This window comes from Saccopteryx bilineata, chromosome 9 (genome assembly GCF_036850765.1).
Source record: "Saccopteryx bilineata isolate mSacBil1 chromosome 9, mSacBil1_pri_phased_curated, whole genome shotgun sequence".
NCBI classification, from domain to species: domain Eukaryota; kingdom Metazoa; phylum Chordata; class Mammalia; order Chiroptera; family Emballonuridae; genus Saccopteryx; species Saccopteryx bilineata.
The window spans coordinates 74,999,370-75,020,885 of NC_089498.1; the positions used below are offsets into that span (position 1 = coordinate 74,999,370).

Below are 21,516 nucleotides of genomic sequence, written 5' to 3' on the forward strand. Positions count from 1 at the left end.
GCCATCAGTTATGAGTAATAATTTTGGGCATGTCGTTGAGAGTTTCAAGCATACCTAGTTAATAATTATTAATTTGGTGCCTATTTTGCCAACTTAGAACACTCACGGAGTACAAAGCTTTGCCCAAATATCTATCTTCCCTGTTACCCTTATCATAGCTCTATCGTTGGTGCAGATGAGCCGAATCGAGTATGCCATCTCTATTACTGCTATTCTGAGGGGCTCGGGTGCCAATTACCAGTTCCCTAGAATTTGCCCGTAATTGACTAGGTCCCACAATAGGTAACTCGGAATGTGACGGGCAGCCTCAAGTGTGGTTCTCCCGCCGGTCGATTGGGCCTTGCAGGAAGCCCCGCCTCATCAACTCAGTCAGGGGCTGCAGTTGCTCCGGCCGCGGTGAATGGCGGGCCTTAGCTCCGCCCCGGCCGTCCGCTGCGCTGCCTGGGTCGGCGCCGTTTCCAGTTGAGAGATGGCGGCCGCCGCAGGTAGATCGCTCCTGCTGCTCCTTTCCTCCCGCGGCGGCGGCGGGGGCGCCGGCGGCTGCGGAGTGCTGACTGCCGGCTGCTTCCCCGGGATGGGCGTCAGCCGCCACCGGCAGCAACAGCAGCACCGGACGGTGAGCGAGCGCGCCCGGCGGCTCCGGGGAGGGCGGGGCGGCGCTGGTGTGTGGGAGCCGCCGGGAGGCAGGCCGCCGGGGCAGCGGGCGAGTTACCTCAACTCGCGACCGCTCGCGAGGTTGCCGGGCACCGAGGGGCCGCCGTGCCCTTCAGGCGCCTGCGGCGGCGACCGGGGAGGGAGGGCGAGCGGAGGAAGCCGAGAGGAGGAGGAGGAGGGGCGACAGCGGGGATGTTCCCGCAGGACCGGGGACACCAGGGCGGGGAAGGCACAGGACTTGAACCTCTCGCTGACCCGCCCCCGATTTCGGTCCCTCCCTCCTTCTTAACAGCTCTGCCCCGTTGCTCCCGAACCGAGCCCAGTGCAAGTTGTCCCCTTTCCCTTCTCCTCTGGGCGGGTTTGGGGGTTCTGAGTTGCCGCGGCTGCCTTGTGTGTGTCAGGAGAGTGGCAGTGCCATGCTTCTGGAAACTGTTCCCGGAGAGCAATCCAGGGCCCCGGCGGGGTCGCTCCCTCGTCCACTCTCGGCCCTTGGGAACAGACAAGAAGGAAGATCAAACTTTATCCCCCTCTGTGACTTCCTGCGTGTGTGGGCACGGGGAGCAGCTCCCTTGCGATGGATGCTGCATTGCTTCAGGAGGCAAGCTCCATCCTCTCAGTCCTTAAAGGTCCCCAGGGGGGGGGTCCCTTGGAGGGGGGTGGTTTCCAAACTTGTTCGTCGTGCGCAACGAAGGAAGGGTGGGCAGCAGGCGGAGGGGAAGCGAATATGACAAGTTGTTCGCAGAGTCAGGGATTTGGTGGTTGTCTTAGCCAGTTATTGCTGGTTTTCATTGGCTGGCAATCGTCGGGAGTTTCTCTTTGGACAGCCTTGGGGTGTGTGTCTTGCGTGATTTTTTTTTTTTTTCAGTTGCAAGAAATCAACTTGCTGTGGGGTTATAGACCTCAAAAGCTGGCAGATGCTCTTCCCTTGGACTTTCCAGACCCCTGTGTATTGGTCTCTGGCCAGCTCTGAGAGAAAGTGTTAGGTTTTAGTTCCTGGGGCTAAGTCCTGTAGTATGGTAATGAGAGAATCACTGCAGATGGCCTGATAGAAGAAACTAGTACCTTCAGCTCTCCTTAAGTCCATCCACCCATCTTGTTCTGAGTACATGACTATGAGAGGAAACTGAACTGGAGGATTTCAGAGAGGATACCCCAAGACTGGTGATAGCGTAAAATCAAGTGCCTGAATGAGCTTTGAAAAGGACTAATGCTCTATAAATGCAAGATGGTCTTGTCTTTATTAGTCATGATATGGACACTATTCTTGTGAGAAAATTTTACTTCTTCCTTTTTGGCATACTGATGTATTGCTTTGCTGGAGCTTTTTGGGTGAGAGCCTAGCTTCCTCACAGTTCAGTGTAGATTTGAATAGCCTCCAGTTACGTATTTTGTTCTCTTCAAAACATAAGGCCACCCAAAAATCTGATTGTATTTCTCTCTCTCTCAAACACTTTGAAGACTTCCCAAGTTGACTTTATCTCTACATTTTGATAATAACGTCTGACTTTGCACAGTTTTAAGTCTGTTTGGGTGTGGTATTCTTGTAGCGTTTTAAAATTTGTGCCTTGTGTATTTTCCACTATGCGAATCTGTCAGGCTATGAGTGTTTTCCTTGTGTGGGTAACTTCATGAAAGTGTTCTGTGATATTCTGGGGTGGGTAAGAGTGATGTGCCGAATTTGTAACTGAAAGCACAATTAAAATGAAGTGTTATTTCTGAAGGGCAGAAGTGTTATGGGAAGGGTGACTTGTAAATGAACTTCGAGTTATAAGATTTTGAAAAACCTTTCAAAATCTTACAACTGATTGTTTAAAACATGTAAAGAGGTTTTATTTTATTTTTTCCTTTTTTGGTGATTGCTCTGAAGCCATCATGTATACAGCTGTCTCCATCTGTTATTCTATGATTGTTTTCAAGACTCAGTTTGAAAGGTATCTCTTAGAGATTTAAGTCTTAACATTTTATGCCTGAAATTGAGGCCCTGAATGGGAGAGACTTGGTTAGAATTACACAGCTAATATATAACAGTTTAGGACTCCCACCCACCCAGATATTTTGACCCCGTTATTATGTTCTTGTTATTATAAAGTACAATTGCGCCTTCACATCTCTCTCTTCCCTCATAAACTAACTGTTGTTTGTTAGGAAAGTATTGGTATTTTAAAACCCCATGAATGGGAATTCTTCTCTAACTAGATGTTGTTCTGAGGCACATGTATTAGGCAAATATGAGAGCAAACGACTTGCTCTTATGAAAGTCCCTGAGAGACACTAAGGTTGAATCTTGAATCCTGCATAGGAGACATCCTGTGTATGTGCAGCAGATGGCACTCTGCATTGAACTAGATCACAAGTCCAGCTTGTGCCACTTTTGTTCTGCCATAGTAAATATGGTAATTTAGAGCCAGGGGAGTATTACAGTCTGGTTAATTTATTGCTCAAGAGGCAGGTTTTTTGAAATCCATCTATCCCCAGTTTGGAGAATGAGTTCTAAGCAACACAGTTCAACTAATTGGTAAATGTAGTTGCAAAGTTATAAAATATAACTCCCCGCACTCCCAATTAAAAGATTATTCAACTGAGTAAATAGGAGTAAAATAGCAGGGGCTTATTCAATATTTCTAGCACCATCTAGTAATTTTTCCTTGAAAAGCCTGTTCTTTTTCCTTTCCTGTGTGAAGCTCCCAGCTTGCCACTATATCTAAGACTGATGTAAAATGTTTGTTGCGTGCCTTTCTGTGTGGTTAGTGAAGGTGGCAGCTATTTTCAAGAATGCTTTTTTAAGGGGGAACTGTCTTTCACTGTGAGCCGTGTAATTCCTTTGTTAAATCAAACTGTTTCATCTCTGATTATGACAGCCTGACTGTGGGCATTTCCTAGCGGTCAACGGCTATGGTGAATTACTAAATCTTAAGTTTTCTTAATATATCATTGTACTGTTATAGTTTGTGGCTGTTCTTTTCTTCTTCACGCATTGTAGTTCTATGGCAGAAAATATTACTTCAATTTAACCTGAAAGTTTTAACAGGTTACATTGCCTGATACAGAGGTTAGGCCTAGTTCTTTAACTGGGTTCCTCATGATCGGGCCCAGCACAAATACTCCACTGCACTTAAGGCAATGTCCCATATGTCCATACTAAATGTTTATGCAGTTCTTGTAGCTGAATTTCAGTTTTAATCACTCCATTAACCTCTAAGGTCCATTTCAGGTTAGAGACTGTGACCTCTGACTCCTGTTTGAATCTCACATCCTCACTTTGCCTATAAGGAAATGGACCTAATGGGAACTGGGGGAAGTGACTTGTTAGGTTACATTTCTGGTTAATGACACCTGGAATTAAACTTTTTTAAAATGGAGGTGGAGTCAAGAAATCCTAGTTTGGATCTTGATTTGTGTAGCTCCTGGCTCTTAATCCCTTATTATTTTATTTTGTCCTCTCTGAATTCTGATAGGATTTATTATTTTCAGATTTACACTGACCTCTCTTGTTCTCCAAATGTTTCATTTGTGGTATCTTATCTTCCTGGGAAGATAAGGCAAAGATTTTGTATCTAATTACCTTTCTGTCTCTCATCAACTCCAGCACAATGCTGGGGTTATATAGGTGACACTCAAACAGGCATTAAGTGAATATGTACCTTTTTGTCTGCTTGCCAGTGAAAAGGTATGTTCCCCCGCAACCACCTGTTTTGACTTATTTAATGGCCTGTTGCATAGGTAGTCACATTTGGGTAATTGTTTGAAGTTTGATATTGCCACCGTTGTCTTTGGTTTTATGTTGCATTTTACAATGGGTTGATGGAGAGAGTGGGTATCATTGGATTAGCTCTACAGTATTACTAGCTTTCTGTCCAAAGCAAGCAAAAAGTATGATAAATAGCCAGATTATTAGAAATATATGCTTGCCTCAGATTCTAGATTTATTGTTTTACTCTACTATAATATTAAGTTTTGAGGGTTCTAGATAAATATATTTAGACTAGACTTGTTTTTTAGGAAGCAACTGTCATTTTATTTATCTCAAAATCTTGTTTATATTTTGAACCCCATAAAATATTTGAATAAGTACATTTGGTTTTATTCAACAAATTTTTATTATTTGAACTTTTCTTTTCCAAGACACTCTATATGCTTTATGGAACCACATAGTATGTGGAACTCTATTCCAAAAGGAAATCTAAATAGAAAATGCAGCATCAAAAATGGTGTATGTGAAAAGCAACAAATTGGATGTGAATTGTTTTGGTTTTGAGGCGGACTCATGTGTGAAGGTGAAATCAAGGAGTGATCGTGGTCTTCTGCAGTAGCACTTCATTCATACCATTATCTGAATAACAGCTGAGATGGTGCTTTTATTTGTTTTTTTTGCTACTCTGTGGGTTTTCTTAAAAATTACCTTTTAAGATTTTGAGATAGCCACTCAATATAAGGGAATCCTCTATTTTTTATTAGAATAATAAATACCATACCATGGCTCATGGATATATTAGAATTACTAGAATAACATTATTAGGAAAACTAAGATGTGACAATGGAAGACATGTACTTAAAAGAATCTTGCTATTTAAGAACTCAGAAAGACCTTAGGCTAAGGAAATAAGAGTGCAAGAGCAGTGAAATGGCTCTCCCCCTAGTAGCCCCGCAAGTTACTATGAAGCTGAAAGTGTCTTATATGTTTGCTGGTTTTCCCATTCAGTTCCTTTCCCATTCAGTTCAATTACATAATTTTGTGTTACATTTTTAAAAAGATTAAGCTGAAACTGATTTTTAAAAGTGAATTGGGGTCAAATTCTTCCAGTAAGAACCTAAACTCAAATTGTCTTGAATTACTCCCAGATTTAGATCAAGCTTGATGACATTTGTTAAAAAATCCTGTCCTCTGCAGATTGAACATAAAACAAAAACAATCCATTTATTTGTTTCTCTGCACTTTGTTAAGTACTTGTGAGATAGCCTGTGTAAAAATTAAAGTTGACTTTAAAGTAATTTTAATAAGTTTACTGAGTTATTGACCCATAAACTGTATACAGGCTTGAATTTTTTTCTAGTGATAAAAATATAACTTGGTAAATTACATCACCAACCGAGTCCAATAGCATGCCAAAATGAACTTCTAATGCGGTTTTGGAGTAATTGGATAATATGATACTGCATTTTAACATCTCTCTTAAAAATAAAAGAACCTTTTCCAAAGGTTCTTTAAGGGCATCAATAATATTTATTAATCCGTAAGAGTGGTGTTCACCTGTATTCTTTGTTACTAAATTTTCCAGTTTTTACTTATTTTTCTTTACTATGTGTTGTTCACTTTCTTTTGGGGGGAACAGTTGTAGTACCACCAGGAAATTGCTGAGGAATGCATTAGGAGTATGAGGCTGTCCAGAGAGAGGACAGTTTCAAACATGGTCTTAAACTGTACTGCTTATAGGTTACACCAGGGGTAGTCAACCTTTTTATATGTACTGCCCACTTTTGTATCTCTGTCAGTAGTAAAATTTTCTAACCACCCACCAGTTCCAGTCATGGTGATTTATAAAGTAGGGAAGTAACTTTACTTTATAAAATTTATAAAGCAGAGTTACAGCAAGTTAAAGCATATAATAATAATCACTTACCAAGTACTTTATGTCGGATTTTCGCTAAGTTTGGCAGAATAAATCTTTTTTTTTTTTTTCCATTTTTCCGAAGCTGGAAACAGGGGAGGCAGTCAGGCAGACTCCCACATGCACCCGACCGGGATCCACCCGGCATGCCCACCAGGGGGCGATGCTCTGCCCCTTTGGGGTGTTGCTCTGTTGCATCCAGAGCCATTCTAGCACCTGAGGCAGAGACCACAGAGCCATCCTCAGCACCCGGGCCATCTTTGCTCCAATGGAGCCTCGGCTGTGGGAGGGGAAGAGAGAGACAGAGAGGAAGGAGAGGGGGAGGGGTGGAGAAGCGGATGGGTGCTTCTCCTGTGTGCCTTGGCCGGGAATCGAACCCAAGACTCCTGCACGCCAGGCTGACGCTCTACCGCTGAGCCACAGAATAAATCTTTATAAAGCAACTTACTATAGTTAAATCTATCTTTTTATTTATACTTTGGTTGCTCCGCTACCGCCCACCATGAAAGCTGGAACGCCCACTAGTGGGCGGTAGGGACCAGGTTGACTACCACTGGGCTACACAATCCTTTAAACTTCTTTTTTGTCTTCTAAGACAGGTCTTTATGGACTTCTTATTTATTGATTGTAAGTGGTATTATAGGATGTTTAAAACTATTAATGCCTCCTTTAAACTTTAGTTTAGAGGCCCTGGGAGGTGGGTCAGTGGATAGAGTGTCACCCTGGCTATTAACGTCTCAGGTATGAGTATCGGTCAGGGCACATAAGAGAAGCAACCATCTGTTTCTTTCCCTCCCTCCCCCTTCTCTCTTTCTCTTCCCCACCCACAGCCAATGAGTCAGTTGTTTTGAGCATGGCCCTGGGCTCAGAGGATAGCTGGTTTGTACCAGAGCATTGGCCTCAGGTGCTAAAAATAGCTCGATACTTGAGCATGGCCCTAGATGGGGTTGCCGGGTGGATCCTGATCAGGGTACACATGGGAGTGTGCCTCACTATCTCCCTTCCTTTCACCTAAAAACAAACAAAAAAACACTTTAATTTAGAGAAAGTTAATGTGACTGATAATTGGTCAAATAATAGGAAAACGAATAGGTTAGCTTGAACTACATGATCTGTATAGTCAGAGGAATAGATACAGAAGCAAGCATGAAAGGTCTGAGGGCATTGTGTTACCTCATTTAATTTCACCATCAACCTTTAAGAGGTATTATTATTCCAGTTTTGTAGATAAGAAAATTGAGTATGAGCTAGGTTCACTTTTTCTTAAGTATCATAACTATTATTTATTTGTTTATTCATTTTATTTATGATTTTAATTTGTGTTTACATAGATTCAAGCGTCCCACTGAATATATCTCCCGCCATCCCCTTATTCCCTCTTGGCTCCCATGCCCCCTCCCCCAATACTTACTCCCCTTCCCTCCAGGCTTTGCTGTCCTGTTCTCTATAATGCTGTGTTATGTACATATAATTTCATTAATCTCTTTTCCTTCTCTGATCCCATCTTCTCTTCTACTTTCCCTCTGTCCACTTTCCTTCTGGTCCCTTTGATCCCTCCTCTGCCTCTGTTCCGTTCCTCAGTTCACATTGTTTATTGGATTCCTCATATGAGTGAGGTCATATGATATTTTTCTTTGTCTGCTTGGCTTATTTCACTTAGCATGATAGTTTCCAGGACCATCCATGTTGTCCCAAAAGGTAAGATTTCCTTTTTCCTGATGGCTGCGTAGTATTCCATTGTGTATATGTACCACTGCTTTTTAATGCACTTGTCCACTGATGGACACTTGGGCTGTTTCCAGATCTTGGCTATTGTAAACAATGCTGCCATAAACATGGGGGTGCAGTTCTTCTTTTGAATCAGTGATTTGGTATTCTTAACATATATTCCTAAAAGTGAGATAGCTGGGTCAAGGGGCAGTTCCATTTTTAATTTTTTGAGGAATCTCTATTCTGTTTTCCACAGTGGCTGCACCAGTCTGCATTCCCACCAGCAGTGCAGGAGGGTTCCCTTTTCTCCAGATCTTCTCTAGTACTTACTATGTGTTGTTTTGTTAATAAGTGCCATTCTGACTGGTGTGAGGTGGTATCTCATTGTGGTTTTAATTTGCATTTCTCTAATGATTAGTGATGTTGAGCATTTTTTCATATGCCTATTGGCCATCTGTATGTCCTTGTTGGAGAAGTGTCTATTCATTTCTTTTGCCCATTTTTTGATTGGATTGTTTATCTTCCTAGTGTTGAGTTTTACAAGTTTTTTTTAATAAATTTTGGTTATTAACCTCTTATCAGAAGTATTGGCGAATATATTCTCCCATAATGTGGGTTGTCTTTTTATTTTGTTCATGGTGTCTTTTACTGTGCAAAATGCTTTTTAGTTTCATTTGTTCATCCTGTCCCTTATTTCACATTCCTGTGGAGATGAATCAGCAAAATATTGCTGTGAGAGATATCGGAGAGTTTACTGCCTATGTTTTCTTCCAAGATGTTTATGGTTTTACGACTTACATTTAAGTCTTTTATCCATTTAGAGTTTATTTTTGTGAGTGGTGTAAGTTGGTGATCCAGTATAATTTTTTTTCAAGTACCTGTCCAATTTTCCCAACACCATTTGTTAAAGAGACTGTCTTTACTCCATTGTATGCTCTTACCTCCTTTGTCAAATATCAGTTGTCCATAAAGGTATGGGTTTATTTCTGGGTTCTCTGTTCTGTTCCATTGATCTGTATGCCTGTTCTTATGCCAGTACCAGGCTGTTTTGAGTACAATGGTCTTGTAGTATAACTTGATATCAGGAAGTGTGATACCCCCCACTTTATTCTTCATTTTCAGATTTGCTGAGGCTATTCATGTTCTTTTTTGGTTCTGTATAAATTTTGGAAATATTTGTTCTATATCTTTAAAGTATGTCATTGGTATTTTAATAGGAACTGCATTGAATTTATTGATTGCTTTGGGTAACATAGACATTTTAATGATGTTTATTCTTCCTATTCATGAACACGCTGTATGCTTCCACTTGTTTGTACAATATCTTCTTTGATTTCCTTTATCAATGTTTTATAATTTCCTGAGTACAAGTCTTTAACCTCTTTGGTTTAATTTACTCCTAGGTACTTTATTTTTTTGTTGCAAATGTGAAGCGGATTGTTTTCTTAATTTATCTTTCAGACAGCTTATTGTTGGTGTATAAAAATGCCACTGATTTCTGAATATTGATTTTATATTGTCACCTTGCTGAATTCATTTATCAGGTCCAGTAGTTTTTTGACTGAGACTTTAGGGTTTTCTATGTACAGTATCATATCATCAGCAAATAATGATAGTTTTACTTCTTCTTTTCCAATTTGGATACCTTTTATCTCTTCTTCTTGTCTGATTACTGTGGCTAGGACTTCCAGAACTATATTCAATAAGATTTGTGAAAGGGGGCACCCCTGCCTTGTTCCTGATTTTAAGGGTATTTCTTTTAATTTTTGCCCATTGAGTATGATGTTGGCTTTGAGTTTGTCATAGATGGCCTTTATCATGTTGAGGTATGATACTGTATCCCCACTTTGCTGAGAGTTTTGATCATAAATGGGTGCTGAATTTCATCGAATGCTTTTTCTGTATCTATTGCTATTATCATGTGATTTTTATTTTATTTTTTGTGTTAAATCACATTGATTGCTTTGCGGATATTGTACCAGCCTTGTCTCCCTAGAATAAATCCTATCTGATCATGATGTATGATTTTTTTTCATGTATTGCTGGATCCGGTTTGCTAATATTTTGTTGAGAATCTTAGCGTCTAAATTCATCAGGGATATTGGTCTATAATTTTATTTCTTTGTAGTGTCTTTGCCTGGTTTTGGAATCAGTATTATGCTCATCTCATAAACGGATTTAGGAATTCTTCTCTCCTCTTGAAGTTTTTGAAATAACTTGAGAAGGATAGGAGTTAGTTCTTTGAATATTTGATAAAATTCATCTGTGAAACCATCTGGCCCACGACTTTTGTTTGTTGGGAGTGTTTTGATAACTGTTTCATCTCATTTGATGAAATCAGTCTGTTTAGGTTTTCTGATTCTTCTATATTGATTTTTGAAAGATTATATATTTCGAGGAATTTGTTCATTTCATCTAGGTTGTCTAATTTTATGGCATACAGTTCTTCATAGTTTTTTTCTTACCATCCTTTTTATTTCTGCTGTGTCAGTTGTTACTTCTTTATTCCCATTTCTAATTTTATTTATTTGAGTCATCTCTCTTTTTTTCTTGGTGAGTCTGTTTAAAGGTTCATCAATTTTGTTTACCTTTTCAAAGAACCAGCTCTTGGTGTATTGATCCTCTGTATTGTTTTTTAGCCTCTATGTCATTGATTTCTGCTTTGATCTTTATTATTTCCTTCCTTCTACTTTCTCTGGGTTTTACTTGCTGTTCTTTTTCTAGTTCTTTTAGATGCAGGGTTCAATTGTTTATTTGAGCTTTTTCTAGCTTCTTAAGGTATGCCTGTAGTGCTGTAAACTTCATTCTCAGGATTGCTTTTGCTGTGTCCCATAAATTTTGAGTTGTATGTTTGTTTTCATTTGTTTCAAGGAAATTTTTTTATTTCTTCCTTGATCTCACTGTTAACCCTTTCATTATTTAACAACATGCTATTTAGTTTCCAAGTGTTTGAGTGTTTTTCATTTTTCCTATCGTAGTTGATTTCTAGTTTCATGCCATTATGATCTGAGAAGATGCATGATATGAGTTCAGTCTTCTTAAATTTTTTGAGACTTATTTTGCGTCCTAGCATGTAGTCTATCCTAGAGAATGTACCATGAGCACTTGAAAAGAATGTATATTCTGCTGCTTTAGGGTGAAAGGTTCTGAAGATATCTATTGAATTCTTTTGATCTAGTGTGTCCTTTAAGTCTGCTGTTTCTTTGTTAATTTCTTTCTTCAGGATCTAACCAGTGATGTTAGTGGTGTATTAAAATCCCTTACTATTATAGTATTGCTGTTGATTTCACCCTTTATGCCTATCAAAATCTGCTTTATATATTTAGTTGCTCTTATATTAGGTGCATAGATATTTATAACGGTTATATCTTCCTGTTGGATTGCTCCCTTTATCATTATGTAGTGACCTTCTTTACCCCTTACTATAGCCTTTGTTTTAAAGTCTATTTTGTCTGATATAAATATTGCTACCCCAGCTTTTCTTTATTTCCATTTGCATGAAATATTGTTTTTCATCTCTTTATTTTCAGTCTATGTGTATCTTTTGTTTTGAGGTTTGCTCTTGCAGACGGCCTATGTACGAGTCTTGTTTTCTTATTTATGCAAATACCCTATGTCTTTTGATTGGAGCTTTTAATGCATTTACATTTAAGGTTATTATTGATATGTAGTTGTTTATTACCATTGTATTCTTTAAATCTACATTCCTCTTTTACTAGATTCCCCCCCCCCCTTTGTTCTGTTTATAGCAGGCCCCTTAACATTTCTTGTAGTATTGGTTTGCTTGTAAGGAATTCCTTGAGTTGTTTTTTTTTGGTAAGCTTTTTATTTCTCCTTCAGTTTTATCTATCTATCTATCTATCTATCTATCTATCTATCTATCTATCTATCTTTACAGAGACAGAGAGAATCAGAGAGAGGGATAGATAGGGACAAACAGGAACGGAGAGAGATGAGAAGCTTCAATCATCACTTTTTCGATGCAACACCTTAGTTGTTCATTGATTACTTTCTTATATGTGCCTTGACCATGGGCCTTCAGCAGACCGAGTAACCCTTTTTCAAGCCAGTAACCTTTGGTCCAAGGTGGTGAGCTTTGCTCAAACCTGATGAGCCCACACTCAAGCTGGCAATCTTGGGGTCTCGAACCTGGGTCCTCTGCATCCCATTTCGATGCTCTATCCCCTGCGCCACTGCCTGGTCGGGCAGGCTCTCCTTCAATTTTAAATGATAGCCTTGCTGGATAGAGAAGTCTTGGTTGTAGGCTCTTGTTTTGCATTATTTTGAATATTTCTTGTCATTTCCTTCTGGCCTCTAATTTTTCTGTTGATAAGTTAGATGTCATCTTTATTGGGGCACCTCCCTAAGTAATAGACTGCTTTTCTCTTGCAGCTTTTAGTATTCTTTTTTTAATGTCTTAATTTTTGTATTTTAATGATGATGTGTCTTGGTGTTGGCCTTTTTGGGTTCATTGTTAATGAAACTCTCTGTGTTTCTTGAACTTGTGTGACTTTTTTCTTCATCAGTTTAGGGAAGTTTTCAGCTATGATTTGTTCAGTCAGATTCTCTATCCTTTGTTCTTTCTCTTCTCCTTCAGGAACCCCTATGATGTGGATGTTATTTCTCTTGTTGTCACAGAGTTCTCTTAGAGTTTCCTCAGACTTTTTGACCCTCTTTTTGGTGCTCTGCTTCCGTGCTTTTATCTTGTCCTCTAACTCACTGATTCGATCCTCAGCTTCATCCATCCTGCTTTTAATTCCTTTCAGTGTGGTCATTATTTCTGATATTGTATTTGTCTTTTCTGACTCAATCTTTTTTATTATTTCAATGTCATTTTTTTATTATTTCTTTTTTTTTTTTTTTTTTTTTACAGAGGCAGAGATAGACAGGGACAGACAGGAACGGAGAGAGATGAGAAGCATCAATCATCAGTTTCTTGTTGTGCGCGTTGCGACTTCTTAGTTGTTCATTGATTGCTTTCTCATATGTGCCTTGACCGTGGGCCTTCAGCAGACCGAGTAACCCCCTGCTGGAGCCAGCGACCTTGGGTCCAAGCTGGTGAGCTCTTTGCTCAAGCCAGATGAGCCCGCGCTCAAGCTGGCGACCTCGGGGTCTCGAACCTGGGTCCTTCCGCATCCCAGTCCGACGCTCTATCCACTGCGCCACCACCTGTTCAGGCAATTTTTTTTATTATTTCAATGTCATTTTTTTTATTCTTGCTATCTCTCTATTTAAGTGCTCGTTATATCCATCCATTGTTGCTCTAAGATCTTTGAGCATCCTAACAATCATTATTTTAAACTCTGCATCTGGTAATTTGGTTATATTTGTCTCATTCAAATCTTTTTTCTGGGGATTTCTCTTGTTGATTCATTTGGGTTGCATTTCTCTGCCTTCCTATTTTGTCTGTGTATAAGAAGTGTGTGGCCACAGGAGTTCGATGGGTGTGGCGTCTGTGTTCCCTTTGTGTGTTCTATTTGCAGGCCCGCCACCCCCTCTGCTGCGGCCTCGGGCATTCCAGCATGGCGTTGCTGGCGCCTGTCCGCTGTGGTGGTCGCTGTGGCTTTCGCCCCCACCCCTGTGGGTGGGACTGCGTTCACTTTCATAACTATTATATAAAAGATTATATTTATTGATTTTAGAGAGAGAAGAGAAAGAAAGGAGGAGTAGGAGTGTGAAGCATCAATTCATAGTAGTGGCTTCTTGTGTGTGCTTTGATTGGGCAAGCCATAGGTTTTGGACCTGCAGCCTCTGCATTTCAGGTCGACACTTTATCTACTCTGCCACCACGGGTTAGGCAAGTGTCATAAACTCATAAACTGTTTTAATGCTAGAGGCACAAGGATGGGCAAGACATATATATTGGGGCTGAGATTTAAGCCTCAGTCTGGCTAGAATTAAAGCCATACTGTGCTGGTGTCAGTGTGGGTGCTCCTTCCTTTTCATCTCCTGCTCCTTCAGCCATGTTTCTTTCTCTGTAATCTATGGCAGTTTCCTTCCAAGAGATCTCACCCTGCTTCCTTCTGCTTTTCTTAAATGTTTCTCTACTCCCTTCCTAGGTATTAGCTAATAAGGGTCTAAGATACAAAGGGATCTTTGTAATTCATTTTAGGATTCTAAAAAGTTCCACTTAGTAGAGCTGATAATTTCTGAACATTGCTTCTATGTCAGTCAGATGCTTTTATAACAGTGTATAGTGTACCACAAAAGCAGCCCTTCAGACAAAATACCATCTCCATTGTACAGATGAGAAAACCAGGACCTGGAAACGTGAAGAACCTGGAGCCATTCAGAAGATGTCTGTCAAAACTCCTACTCTTAGTGCGATGCTGCGCTGAGGGAGATGCCTCTGAAGTGGTCATCTGGCCAGGAGACAGCGACAAAAAAGGCTGTAACTGGCTGTGTCTTTTTTTTCCTTATGGCCGTTTTGTGGGAGCACTTAGACCTATCTGAGAGAGTTGGGAAAGGTTTCACAGGGAGGCCTTGCTTAAGCTGAAATATGAGGAAACGTGTGGGGGACTGAAAGGAGAGGACCACATTCCAGGCAACCAGGATCTGACATGACAGCATGAGGAAGAAAGACAGTTTTGAGAAACAGCTAGTAGTTTGTTATAGCTGGACTATGGGCAAGAATAGCTAAAGATTAGGCTGGACAGTAGTAGTGATATCAATAGTAATTAATGTTTATCAAGTATACCATGTGCCAAGCACTTTATTTAGATAATTTCACTTCATTCTGGTGACACCCTATGAGTAGGTACTATTATCCTTGTTTTACAGATAGTGAAACTGAGTTACCTCAGAGTGGTTAAGTGATTTGCCCAGGATCACAGCTGGTAAGTGACACACAGCTAGTAAATGACTTGCCTAGGATCATATACCTAGCTAGTGACATACCTTGCATATAAACCCAAGCCGTCTGGCTCCAGAGCCTCTCTCTTAGCCACTGTGAGACAATTGGACTGTGTAGGAACTTGTGAAGGAGTTGAAATTTTATTATGCAACCCAGTGGTTTTTAAAAATTCAATTCACAGTAGAAGTACATTTTATATCATGACCTAGCATGTGCATGTGCATGTGTGTGTAAAACTAAAAAAAGTTTTTTAAAGCTTTATTTTTATTATGTATGAGAGTCATACATGATGGTTTCTGTTCTCCTTTGTTAAAGAATACTGGTTGGAATCCACTTAAATTGGTTTTACAATTTAAGCTGCTGTTTGGAAAAATCCTGCTAGTCAATAGGTGAGCGTCGGCCTGACCTGTGGTGGCGCAGTTGATAAAACGTTGACCTGGAAATGCTGAGGTCGCCGGATCGAAACCCTGGGCTTGCCTGGTCAAGGCACATATGGGAGTTGATGCTTCCAGCTCCTCCCCCCCTTATCTCTCTCTGTCTCTCTCCCCTCTCTCTCTCTCCTCTCTAAAATGAATAAATAAAAAAAAATTAAAAAAAAATAGGTGAGCGTCTGGAGAATTAATTTCAAGTAGGGGAATCACATGATTAGGTTTGTACTTTTAGGTTGGGCCCAGTGGCAGCAGTGTGAAGAGGAGGGGACCAGAAAGGCAGAGAGATCAGTAAAGGGTATCCTAATGGACCAGGTAAAAGATTCCTGAACTAGGGCAGGATCATTGGGGATAGAGAAAAGGGAAATTTAGGAAGTAGAATTGGTAGATCTTGGTGACTGGATGGGGACTATGAGCTAGTATCAGGTAGAAAGACAATTTAATTCAGGCCTATCTGACTATTCTTCAGGCACTGAAACTTTGTGTTTCTTTTTACAGTCATGTTAAATATACTGCTTCCTTCTCTTTTCTATGCCTCTACTTTTGTATATAAAAATGTGCTGACCTGGTTTAATTATTTTTAAATGATTTTTAAATTCATGTATCAAATTAGATGCCCATCTTACCCCCACATTCTTGCCTCCACTCTCCTGCCCCATACCATCAGACTCTGGAAGATTTGCACAACAGTATGAAAAAGTTCACAAGGCATAATGAACATTCAACAAATCTTTGTTGAAAGAGTGTGTTCAATGTTATATTCTTCCAAAGTAGAAACTCTTAATGGTATGGTATGTTCATTAATTACTTTTAAGTAATTTTCTTTGGCTTTGTTCTCCTTAGCCTTCCATTTTTGTAATATTTGATTCCTTTTAGCTAATATTGAACTTTGTATGTATGATTGTCTTTAAAAAAAGCAAACAAAAAAATGAGTCATTCCTATGCATGAAACCTTTTCTCAGTAAAATTTTAGCAATCTTTCCACATCGGAAATATAGATGTAAGATTAATACTGTTTTTGCCACTCCAGTTTCTCAAGAGAGGTATATATATCATTGAAAACAAGTTATTTGGAGTAATTCGCTAGCATTTTAATTGTCTATGTACCTTACTGAATTGCTTTATTTAGAAAGCACATATTCTTTGGTTTTCTAGTTATTATAATATACTGCTCACAAAAATTAGGGGATATTTCAAAGTGAATATAAAGTGATTAAAAACATTTGTTTTTTTTTGTTTGTTTTTTTTGTTTGTTTCATTTTTCTGAAGCTGGAAACAGGGAGAGACAGTCAGACAGACTCCCGCATGCGCCCGACCGGGATCCACCCGGCACGCCCACCATGGGGCGACGCTCTGCCCACCAGGGGGCGATGCTCTGCCCATCCTGGGCGTCGCCATGTTGCGACCAGAGCCACTCTAGCGCCTGAGGCAGAGGCCACAGAGCCATCCCCAGCGCCCGGGCCATCTTTGTTCCAATGGAGCCTTGGCTGCGGGAGGGGAAGAGAGAGACAGAGAGGAAAGCGCGGCGGAGGGGTGGAGAAGCAAATGGGCGCTTCTCCTGTGTGCCCTGGCCGGGAATCGAACCTGGGTCCTCCGCACGCTAGGCCGACGCTCTACCGCTGAGCCAACCGGCCAGGGAACATTTGTTTTTTTAATTAAACAAGAACATCAGAAAGCAAAAGACAAGTCAAAGTTGTTTGATTATGCAAATAAGATGCAGGACCAACTTTTATTTCATTGTGAAAATGCACCATACAAAAGGCTGAAAGTACTGGAGTATCTGCACATTTCCTGATCCTCTAATTTTTGTGAGCAGTGTAGAAAGATAAGTGTCTATTTGATAACTGACAGTTTTTAAGAGACATTACAGTATCTGCTTTACCAGAAGAGATTATATTTGCAGTGTAGTTGGTGAACCTTTGGAAATCTTATGGGAGCAAAGGATTGCAGTACCATCACAGAATTTTTTTTAACTTTTGTAGATAGTTAAATAAAGAGATAGAAATGATAAAAAGTGTGTGTGTCTCCAGTCTTCAAAATAAAGGTAAGTAATTGAAGAGGATTAGGTGCCATGCAGTATAGTAGAGTTAAGCTCAGGGTTCTCTTCCTTTCTATTCCATTAACTTGCTGTTTGAACTTGGGCAAGTGACTTAACCTTTTTGGTCTCAATAAATAAGGATGCTTGATTGGGTGAGTCTAAAGGGCTTCTTTAATCCTAAGACATTTGTCATTAAAAATTTTTAAAAATTTATTGATTTTAGCAAGAGAGGAAAGGGAGAGAGAGAGAGGAACATCCATCTGTTCCTGTGTGTGCCCTGGACAGGGATTGAACCGGCCACCTCTGTGCTTCTGGACGATGCTAACCAACGAAGCTATTTGGCCAGGGCAGACATATGTCATTTTTACATAACACTTTATAAGTAATTTTTATTTTATTTTATTCGATGGTTTGTATAAAACTATAAACTCACGTGTAATGTATTTGCTTATTTCAAAAGAGTCAAGGGCTTGAAGTGAAGAAAAATAACCTTCCAGTTCCTTTTCAGCAAATTTACATAGTTACTTCTCACATCTTGATGAAGTTTATCTTGCATTCCTCTTAAACAGGTCATTATGTTTTTAGTCCCATTTTTCTCTTTTGACTTTTTTCCCCCAATCCAAACAAACTGCTGAGTGGGTGGAGAGGTGAGGGTGTGTTGGGGACTCTAGAGTTGGAGAGATGGGAGAAGAAAAGAAGCTGTTAATGTTGGAGTATTGTGGTAAGATGGGACTATTCTAATAATTTATTAATGAGTTGTTGCTTGCCAGTCTGAATGTCAAAACCTTTAAAGATTAGTTGCCCATGGTAGTCTGTTCTCTCAAACTTTGTGAACTGAACCTAATAGTGTCAAGAACATAGGCATTCATTCATTGTTGGAGACATAAGAATCAGTGTGTTAAAAAGTCCTAGAGCCTGACCAGGCGGTGGCAAAGTGGATAGAGCATCCGACTGGGATGAGGAAGACCCAGGTTCGAGACCCCAAGGTTGCCAGCTTGAGCGCGGGCTCATCTGGTTTGAGCAAAAGCTCACCAGCTTGAGCCCAAGGTCGCTGGCTCGAGCAAAGGGTTACTCAGTCTGCTGAAGGCCTGTAGTCAAGGCACATATGAGAAAGCAATCAATGAACCACTAAAGTGTTGCAACATGCAATGAAAAACTAGTGATTGATGCTTCTCATCTCTCCGTTCTGTCTGTCTGTCCCTGTCTATCCCTCTCTAACTCTCTCTGTGTCTCTGTTAAAAAAAAAAAAGTCCTAGAGACCATTGTCTAAATCAGTGATAGTAAACCTGGTCCCTACCGCCCACTAGTGGGCGTTCCAGCTTTCATGGTGGGTGGTAGCCGAGCAACCAAAGTATAAATAAAAAGATTTAATTATAGTAAGTTGTTTTATAAAGATTTATTCTGCCAAACTTAGCGAAAATCTGACGTAAAGTACTTGGTAAGTAATTATTATTATATGCTTTAACTTGCTGTAACTCTGCTTTATAAATTTTATAAAGTAAAATTACTTCCCTACTTTATAAATCACCATTACTGTGGAACCAGTGGGTGGTTAGAAAATTTTACTACTAACAGAGATACAAAAGTGGGCGGTAGGTATAAAAAGGTTGACTACCCCTGGGCTAAATCCTTCAGCCTTTTGGATAATGCAGCTGTAGATCCTCTTGTTTTGTGCGTAGATACTACAGTGATGGGAATCGCAGACATAGGAAGAAGGAATTACTTTTGTTTGATTCAGGAAACAGCTAATAATCTTACAAAGGGTCACAAATTGTGCGGAAACAAGTAGGACTATATAAAATACTAAGTTAAAATAGTAATGAAAAAGACTGTAGTGCTATTATTATATGTTATAAGTAATTTAAGAAATTGACATACTGCATTACTGGCAAGAGGGAAGGGTGAAGTGCTAGGTACTGCAGAAGAGAGAAAGAAACTATTTGAAAGAGGTGCTGCCAGTTCTAGATTCCATACATATATATATTTCCAAAGATGACAGATTTTGGGAGGTGTTTATTTTGGAACTAGTCTTCTATATTTCCAGCTGCCCGCACTGCATCCTGTATCTTGCACTGCCAGAATTCTGCTAGCTGCCATGAAGTCGGGCTGTGGCAAGTGGCCAAATGTGATAAAACCTTAGTTTTCATTTAAAAACCAAGTAGAGATGTTGGAATACTCGAAAAGAAGTAGTTAAAGATAGATTGACTGGAGTAGAAGAAGTAGTAAAAACCTAATGGGAAGATTGAAAGTTTTTTATTTGCTTTTGATGTAAATGGATTTCTTTTGTAAACAGGAATATTGGCTTATGTTTGTCGCTGTCAGTTTCTCTCTGTTATGCCCCTCCTTCCTTTATATTTGAGTGCTGGTGCTAGAAGCACTGAATGGACATAATAAATAAGTTTTCTAATCAGGAAAAGGTGGTATTTTTTTTCTTTATGGGATCTATATACTCTGTGTGAATGTCTGTTACATGTATGCATGTTAATATTGGGTTTTGTTTCTTTATGTTGCTCTTGTTTTAACCTCAAAGAAAATGAAATCTTTTTTTTCTTCGTTTCCAGCTCTGACTTAAGCTTCAAAGCAAAATGTTTTCTAAGTACAATTGAGATGGTAAAACAGAATTATAGTATAACATATTGCAGAATTTTGGAATATTTGTTTATTAGATGGAGAATTGAACTCCAGTCAGTACTTTCTTTAATTTTAATATCTCATTCTGCATTGGCATTTGAGTCAGAATGAAATCAAGTCCATAGCTTGGCCAAGTGATGCAAAGTCAGGTGAGCTTTAAATATATAATGGTTTTCTTTTTAATGATTGCTAGAGCTTTTAGCAGTAAAAGGGGGAAAATGAAAGGCAACTATAATAGATTTCTTGACTAAAATGAGTATTCTTGGTAAGATAAGAAGTAGAGATAAGGTGAGGCCCTGAGTTAAGGATCTGAAGGTCATTTCACAGCCAGCTTCAGAAGGTAGCAGCACTAGCAAAAGGAAAGACAGAAAATAACTACTTCGGAGCCGGCTGTCAGAGTAGTTCACTTGGAAAGGCCCATCTATCACTAGAGGGTTTTTTTGGGGTGCTCCGGTGGGGGGCTCAGGAACCCTTCATAAGGAAACTATATTGTGTTTATGCAAACATACAAGGGATGTCTATAAAAACAAGTAGAATAATGTATTGTCTTTAGCTTGAGAAATTAAAACTACAACTGTTATTGCTGCCCCAAGTGTTCCTCCTATTTCTTGTTCTCTCTCCCAGAAGTAACATCCTCTCCAAAATGATGTTTACTATTTCCATGCATGTGTTTATGCTGTATATGTGTTTATATATATGCCTCGTATACATAGTATTGTAAGCATGTTTTAAACCTTATTTAAGAAGATATTATACTATATCTTTATGCAGTTTGTTCTCTTTGCTTAATACTTTAGAAATCTTTAAGCTTCATTTACTTTTTCATTTTTAACTTCTTTGTGATGTTTCATTCTCTATTCCACTTATTTAACCATTCTTCTGTTAACTGGAAGTCTTTTTAGCTGAATATTTGGGAGATGGTAGGAAAGAGTAATATGTTATGCCATTTTTAGAAGTTCGACTGGGAATGTTGTTTTTCCCTTTTTGGTGTGGAATGTCCTCATTTATCATATTCCTGGGAAAACCCTTTGTACTTCCCAAGAGAAGGTGGAGAAGAATAATGTTTCATTATACAGATGGGCATGTCTTGTGTAAAATGCAGAACAGTATCTGCTATAAAGTGAGCTCATGTGGGTTTGAGCTGCTGCAGCAAAATCTTGGTTTACTGTATTAAAATGCTCAAATTTTTCAAGTGTAGACAAGCTGTGGATGGAAACTTGTTGGCATTTATTAGTTGTTCCTTTTCTGTGTGTTTGATATAATTTGCAATTTGAGACTTCTTTATTTTGTAAAAGGGTATGTGTTTTAAATGGTAAAAAGACTGTTATTGAATTGTATCTTGGTTTTATGGAGCAGAGGAAAACAAGGTCTAGGAATAATGGGAGTTACTTTTTGAGGCAGGCAGTTGGTGTGAAATAAATATTTATAAATATTTTAATAATAAATCATATGTATTTGCCAGTATATATTATTATGTTGTCATTGTTTTTAAAAGACAGTCTGATATTTTTTCTTCCTAATTTCATTTTTAACATGTTTGATAATGATTTGAAAAAATTTGCAAAATACACAGTACAAAGTTTCATTTGGGTTGTT

At 39.4% G+C, this 21,516-nt stretch overlaps 1 protein-coding gene across 2 annotated transcripts in view; it reads left to right on the forward strand.

Annotated features, from left to right (window-relative positions):
- The first annotated feature begins 429 nt into the window (after positions 1 to 429).
- Positions 430 to 21,516, forward strand: part of MCU (mitochondrial calcium uniporter) — a 259,606-nt gene continuing 238,519 nt past the window's right edge. Inside the window, exon 1 of one of the 2 annotated variants that reach the window (XM_066243194.1) lies at positions 430 to 616. In XM_066243194.1, the coding sequence (XP_066099291.1) occupies positions 470 to 616 (147 nt within the window). In that variant the 5' untranslated portion in view covers positions 430 to 469. The remainder of the gene's footprint in view (positions 617 to 21,516) is intronic. The other variant, XM_066243195.1, reaches the window with a different exon arrangement.